Source organism: Vombatus ursinus, unplaced genomic scaffold, assembly GCF_900497805.2.
Source record: "Vombatus ursinus unplaced genomic scaffold, bare-nosed wombat genome assembly UNPS02014794.1, whole genome shotgun sequence".
NCBI lineage: Eukaryota > Metazoa > Chordata > Mammalia > Diprotodontia > Vombatidae > Vombatus > Vombatus ursinus.
In genome coordinates, this window is record NW_020954572.1 from 18128811 (window position 1) to 18135121 (window position 6311).

The 6311-nt window shown below is 48.5% G+C and overlaps 1 protein-coding gene across 2 annotated transcripts; it reads right to left on the reverse strand.

The window, feature by feature from the left end:
* Positions 1–165: 165 nt before the first annotated feature.
* Positions 166–5928, reverse strand: LOC114048959 (creatine kinase U-type, mitochondrial). Of its 2 annotated transcripts, XM_027870146.1 has the most exons (10): positions 5629–5928; positions 4416–4757; positions 3580–3778; positions 3241–3336; positions 2566–2787; positions 2316–2401; positions 2071–2194; positions 999–1133; positions 679–804; positions 166–397 (listed from the first exon to the last, which is right to left on the reverse strand). In XM_027870146.1, the coding sequence occupies exons 2-10, from the start codon at positions 4562–4564 to the stop codon at positions 281–283; spliced, it is 1254 nt and encodes a 417-aa protein (XP_027725947.1). In that variant the 5' UTR covers positions 4565–4757; positions 5629–5928; the 3' UTR covers positions 166–280. The 2 variants fall into 2 exon arrangements, with proteins under 2 accessions (XP_027725947.1, XP_027725948.1); XM_027870147.1 differs by lacking the exon at positions 4416–4757 and having other exon boundaries at positions 5629–5926.
* Positions 5929–6311: the final 383 nt, after the last annotated feature.

Below are 6311 nucleotides of genomic sequence, written 5' to 3' on the forward strand. Positions count from 1 at the left end.
GAAAATGCTGCTACTTCCCATCTCCTTGAGGTTTAGCATAGCCTGGCCCCCAGGATCTTGTGTCCATCTCCACCAACTTACTACCTCTTTCAGACCTTTTCCTCTTTTCTTTTTTCTGGGATTAATTTCCTGTCACTCTATATAGCATCAGAAATTACAGACAACTAGAGCATAACAAGTGGGTTTTACTGGGTCAAGGGTCAGATTCAGATTTGGCAGGAGAGGGTATTGTCTGAGTAATTGGCTGAGAGCTTGGAAAGGTCTTGGGGTGGTTGGAATGCTAATTCTTGGTGTTGACAATGGGTGCAGGCACACGAATATCCTGTCCTCTCTCTAGTCGCCGCTCACAGTCAATCAGGTAGTTGACTCCATCAATGACAAGCTGCACCAGCTCCACCTGGAAGGCATTGACTGGTTTTGGTTCTCCTAACATGCACTCTGAGAAAAGACTCAGATCTTGTTTCCACACTCCCTGGAGCTTCTTTCCTGATTTTCACCTCCCTCCTACTAACCAGCCCCCAACATTTCATTCCCAATGACTTCCCTGACCCCAAGTTTCAATTTAGATTTGCACCATCTTCTTGGATTTCATTTGGACTTATCCTTCTAGCATTCCTAGGATCCACCATTCTTAACCCCTGTCTCTTAATACCAAAATCTCCTCCTATGGGTTCTCACCTCTGATTTTCCTAGCCGATCCAAGTTGGAAATGTCAAAGGTGCTGCCTGTGGCTGCTGTGTCCACCCCACCAGTTCCACGTTTTTGTAGCCTTAGGTTCTCTAAGATCTTGGAGAATCGGCTGTCCTAGAGGGGAAACGGAGCATGGGAGACAGAGTCAGGAAAAAGGGAGGCAGGTACTCCAGGGCCTGGAGCTGAGTGTTCTATTAGAACTCTTCTCCTTACTCAGAATTCTCCCATTATCCCCCCACTTTCCCTTTGGCACCAACATGTGCCTACCCCAACACTATTCCACTCTTCCCCTCCCTTAGCTCTTTCACCTTGCTTAACAGGGGCAGTTTGACATGCACGCCTGCTCGAAGTCCAGTTCCCAAATTAGAAGGGCAAGTCAGGATGTAACCCAAACGCTCATTCCACATGAACTCCCAGCCACGTTCTTGGATTAGACGTTCCACCTGAGACACATAGACCCTCTTAGCTAAAATCATGGGCACATCAATCATCTTTTAATCAGAATAATAGATTCAAGAATCTCTAGTTAGAATTAGGAAAGTAAGAACACTTTCTCTAGCTAGAACCTTAAAGATAAAGATATCTTAGGGACTAGAACCTAGGATAGGAGAGACCCCTCACTTAGGGTCATAGTTAGAACCATTTCCTTCAGTTAGAAACAGAGAGGCAAGGTCCTTAACTCATTGACATGAAGATTACCTGAAGAACTAGAGAAACAATAAATTTTCCCATTGCCTTGGGAATACTCCCTCATATGTGCTAGAAGCTGTGTGAATTGTTGATCTAGAAACTGAAACACAGGAATTCTCTTCTCTTCTTCTGAAACTCTTAGCTAGAATTAGATATATGGAAACTTGCAGATAGAATTTGAAATAGAGGGGATACTTAAGTTAGAACTTAACATGGAAACTCAGTTCCAAATAGAACTGGGGACTTCTTCCTTCTCTAGAACTTTGAAGACTTTCCTACACCCCTAGAATGATTTCAATGGCTACTTAGCCAATTGGAACCTCAGCCATCCCACTCATTTGCTAAAGCCATAGACATGGAACCATAATAAGAAATAAAAGGGTCTAGAAGCTAGGCTTACCTTGTGTTAGAACTAGAAAGATGGAGTATTTCCTACTATGATCATGAACACACTCATCCCCTTTCCCTATATAGAATTGTGGGTTTCCCTTGGGGTGAAACTAGGGACATGACTCATATTCTACCCATTCTCACTTATTGCCTCCCCAGAAGGCTTTGTCATTCTAATCCAGATCATTCACTCCTTCCCACCACTGATCTCCCAAGGTCCCCACATACTTCCCTTCATATCTTTGTCTTCTGTTTCCCATTTACCCTCCCAAGCAATTCCTCTGCCCACTCCCCTCCAACCTCCTTGAGCCCCCGGCAGAATCTCTCGAACACTCTTTTCATGTTGCCACCCTTTTCCATTGAGATGACCCGTGTGTGATCTTCCTCATTCACCCAGATCAAGAAGCTTTTTTCATTGTTGTGCCTGAGGGAGTGGAGGTATAGGATCAGGAGGCAGGAATAGGGTGAGGGTTGAGTGAAGGGTCATGGAAAAATGTAAGAACAGAAGGCAAAGGATTGAAGAAGAAATAGTGCACGTTCCATACCAGATTCCTCGAGCATCTGGCCAGTCTCGGGCCATTCCTGCTGCGGTCAGCAAGGGAGACACAGGCTTGTCAAATAGGAAGTGGTCCTGGGGGGAGTTAAGGGACATGGTATAAACATCTTTGGAGGTCCTCCATCACTTTAGCCTCTGGGCCTGTCCCAGCTCCATCAGTCACATCTCATTCAGCCTCTCCCAACACTTGTTTCTCATCTCCCCCCCCATTCCCAGTACTCCTCCATAGAGCCCCTCACATCAATAAGCTGCTGTTGCTCAGCCTCAGTCATCTCACTGAGCCGGTAATATCGTCCAGCCAGGTCACCCTGAAGGCCACTCAGTGCATCCACCACAACTCGTTCCACCTCCCGTCGCTCAGCCCTTGTACACGCAGGGGGTAGACTGAGTCCCCTGATGCTTCGGCCAGTTCGGACTCTTGAGGATAATACATACCTCTCATCAAAGTGGCCAGCCCGGATCTAGAGAATTTGGAAAATTAGTTAAGGACACCAAAGCATGATACATTAGGTGGACCTAGGAGGTCCTGGGGGTGGGGGTGGGGAGAGAAAGTCTAGGGACTAGGGGCATCCTAGTAGCTCTATCCTATATATGCATGAGGAAGTAAGATGCATGTAGGATGCCCCATAAGTCATTTCTCCAAATATGGAAATTCCTTTGAAACATCCCTCTATGTGACATGGTTAACTCTACCACAGGAGCTATCTTGTTCTTCCTGAATTTTCTTTCCTTTAAGATGCTTCATTCCTCACATCAAGATGAGGATCCAGAGACCAAATTCTCATATGAGGTTGTGGAGGTCAAGAAATCAGAAAAGTCAAGGGAATTGAACACCAAAAATTCAGGGGGATCATGAGACAAAAATGGCACAATTTAAATGGCTTAGAATCTGATTTTGGGTATTCAATGTTCACCTTGCTGGCATCCAAGTCTGTGGTATGCTTCATTGTTCGGGGATCATAGCCATTATGTCTTTCTTGGATCACAGGGTCAAAAAGCTCAGCAAATACCTGGGGAAATTATGGGCAGAAGGGTCACCAATGAAGAAAGACAAATTTCTCTATGTTTTCTTCCAAGAATTCAGTCTTAAATTGATTTCATTGAGACAGAAAACTTGAGAACAGGAGAATATAGGGTCAGAGGGAAAGGTTTAAGGTCACTGGAAAGAAAGAGCTAGGATTCTGTGAGAAGGGGCGGAGAACACTGGGAAAGAGGAGTGAGGGTCATTTGGAGAAGCTCAGGGGTCCACCCACCTCATAGGTCTCTTCATCTCCGGCTACCATGCCCACAGTCTTGATGAAAGGATGACCAGGATTGTCCACACCAGTCTGGATACACTGGTCTAGTGTCCACCCTCTAGGCGTGGTCTTGTCGCAGAGCCGGGCATAAACAGCTGGAGTCAGGTGACTAGCCATGCAGTTGTTATGTTTTCGAAGGTCAGGGTACTCTGCACTGAGGAGGGGTACAGGAGTGACCATAGGGGAGACTAGGGGATAGGAACCAAATATTGGGATCTGCCCAGAAACTTAAGCTCATTTGTGTGACCTCCTGTTGTCTTCCCCCCCCCCCCCCCACAATGGGAAAATATGCAGTGTGGAGAAGAGAGGGATTTGAGAGAGGTGCTGTAGTAATCAATTTTGGGATCCTTCTGGCCTGTCCTCCCTACGTCAGTCATACACAATCCTTAGCCTAGACAGTTCAGTTTTCCCAAACCTGCTCCGTGCTATTCTCCCAGGAATACAAAAGTAAGACTGAAGGAAGAGAGGAATCTGAATGAGATAGCAGAGGATGCTTGGCGAAAGGATTATAAATGGCAGGAATAGATCAGAGAGCCCTCAACCTGCCTGAGCAGATCGAGAGTGACCAGAATTCTCAAGGCCAGTATGGGGCTTTGGGGGCGGGGCATTTGTTAACAGGTCTCCAGGAATGTGTCCCATGGCTCCAGCTAGCATTCCCATCCCTGACCTTCCAGTGACAGCCTCCCTGCTCTAGTGTCAATATTAATATAGTCGCTATTCGAACCCTGGTTCCCAATCTCCATCCTCTTCCCATCATCGCCCTAGGCACCCCATTCCTCAGGCACTGATACCTGGGTGGGTACAGCCTTCTTCGCTCGCCAGCGGCTCGTAGTGGGTCGGGACGGAGCAGGTACCCAGCAACCAGAGACCCTGTGCCGGCCACAGCCAGAAGTCTGAGTCCCGGGCGGGCAGAGAGTAATCGGGAGAAGGAACTAGCCATGGCGTGGGGGCCGGTTACTCGATCTGGGAGTTAGAGCTGGAGCAGGGGCCCAAAGCGAACCGAACCAGAGGCCGAAAGCTAGATCTGGAGCTGGAAGGGGGCCGGAGCTGGGCCAGAACCGATGCTGGAGCAGAAGGCGAAGTGGTTGGAGACCGGCTGGAAATTGGAGCCAGAGCAAGGGCTGGCACTCGAGCTGCGTGGAGAAGCGCAGTGTGCTAGAGGGATATGCGGCACAGAAAGGGTGGGGGGAGAGGCTGGAGCCGCAGTCCCTAGGGGAGGGTTTCACGGAGGCCCCGCCTTCTACCCCTACCCCGCTGTAAGGGGGGAGGGTGTTGTGTCATCTAGGAGCAGGCAATTGAGAGGGAAGAAGGAGGGGCCCCTTAGTCTAAGCAACGCCCACAGCAATCCTGGGGCTCTCTTCTTCCCAATTTCAGCACCAAATAGCGGACAGCGCTCATGGGAGGTGCGACACCCGGATACCTGCCAGCCCCTGGAACGCCCAGTTTAATTTGTAACCGGAGAAGTCTACGACGTGGATGTGAAAGGGTGACATTGCCTGACACCCCCGACTTTTCCTCTTTACTGAGTTTGCCTTACCACCATCTCTTTGGGAGAGGCGGCGCCTTAGAAACCGAGAGAAAAGGGGGAACCCATTCAGACACCAAAAGGAGAAGAAAAGGTTCAGAGACTGAGGTCGACATAGACTCATGCAAACAAACAGCCATATGGATACACAGAGAGACAGAAAGAGGCAAGTGGAGCCTGGGCGAGGCATCCACTTGTTCAAGGTCACCCTTTCCTTAGAAACAGGAAGAAGATTCAGGTGTCTGGCTACCAGCCCTGTGCGTGCTTTTCACAAGGTTAGGGGAGATTCAGAAGGGCCTTTTTCACCCCAATGGGAAAAGGGATTCAACTTCTGCCTCCAATTACACTGTGCACCCAGACACCTGCCCCATGGTACAAAGCTGATGCCCTGGTCTCCCAGAATCTCCCAGTCCCCACTCCTCAGCCCATCTTTCCCTCCACCCTACTGCCTCCCATTTTTCCTTTTCTCAACCCTGAACCTGATCACTTGGCTGGAGTCACAGGCTTCCGGTCAGCTTCTCTGTCTGACTTTGTGGATCGTGGAAGTTGGTTTGCCAGGGAATTCTCTTCCTCTCTCGGCTCTTCCTTTTCCCCAGTCTGGGGGCTGGAGGGGAGTGAATGAAGGGTGGAGTAAAGAGTAGAGGTGTGGTTAGGAGATTGGGTATATGGGGATAGGACTGGCAGGCATAGAACTCTTGGCCTTTCAACCCAACATAATCGTTTCCTCTCTTGGATCTTTAATGCTAATTAATCCTGCTTTTAAGGTCTACTCAGGCACAAGGGCATAGGGTCATCAGGGGATCTGGTCCGCCTTCAACACAACATCATCCAACCCTGTCTTTTCTCCTCCCTCTTCTCTTGAGTGACATTGAATGAATAGCTGGCTTGGCCCCAGGAGTTATAGGTGTGGCCCCAGGTGTGTCTTGACCTTCAAACCTAGCCTGTTGTATCAGGAAAGATCGAGAGAAACCAAAAGGGAGGAGTGTAGAGAAAGGAAAGGGTGGGGCAGATTAGCAAGAGAAGCAGTCCAGTGATTTCTTTTCCTTACCAGAAAACCACATTTGCATGTCTGTATGGAAATCTTTGGGGAGAATTAATTGAGAAAGAAGTGTTCCCACCCCGTAATAACTTTCTTTCCTACTGCTAAAATCTTAACACTTTC

Bases quoted from the DNA above. Each gene is read 5' to 3' on its own strand.
- LOC114048959 (XM_027870146.1), bottom strand. From the start codon at position 4,564: ATGGCTAGTTCCTTCTCCCGATTACTCTCTGCCCGCCCGGGACTCAGA. The intron at 3,779-4,415 runs GTATCAGTGCCT...ACCCCTCCTCAG, and splicing joins AGAAGGCTGTACCCACCCAG to TGCAGAGTACCCTGACCTTC. The intron at 1,134-2,070 runs GTTGGAGGGGAG...TATGTGTCTCAG, and splicing joins TCTGCCGGGGGCTCAAGGAG to GTGGAACGTCTAATCCAAGA.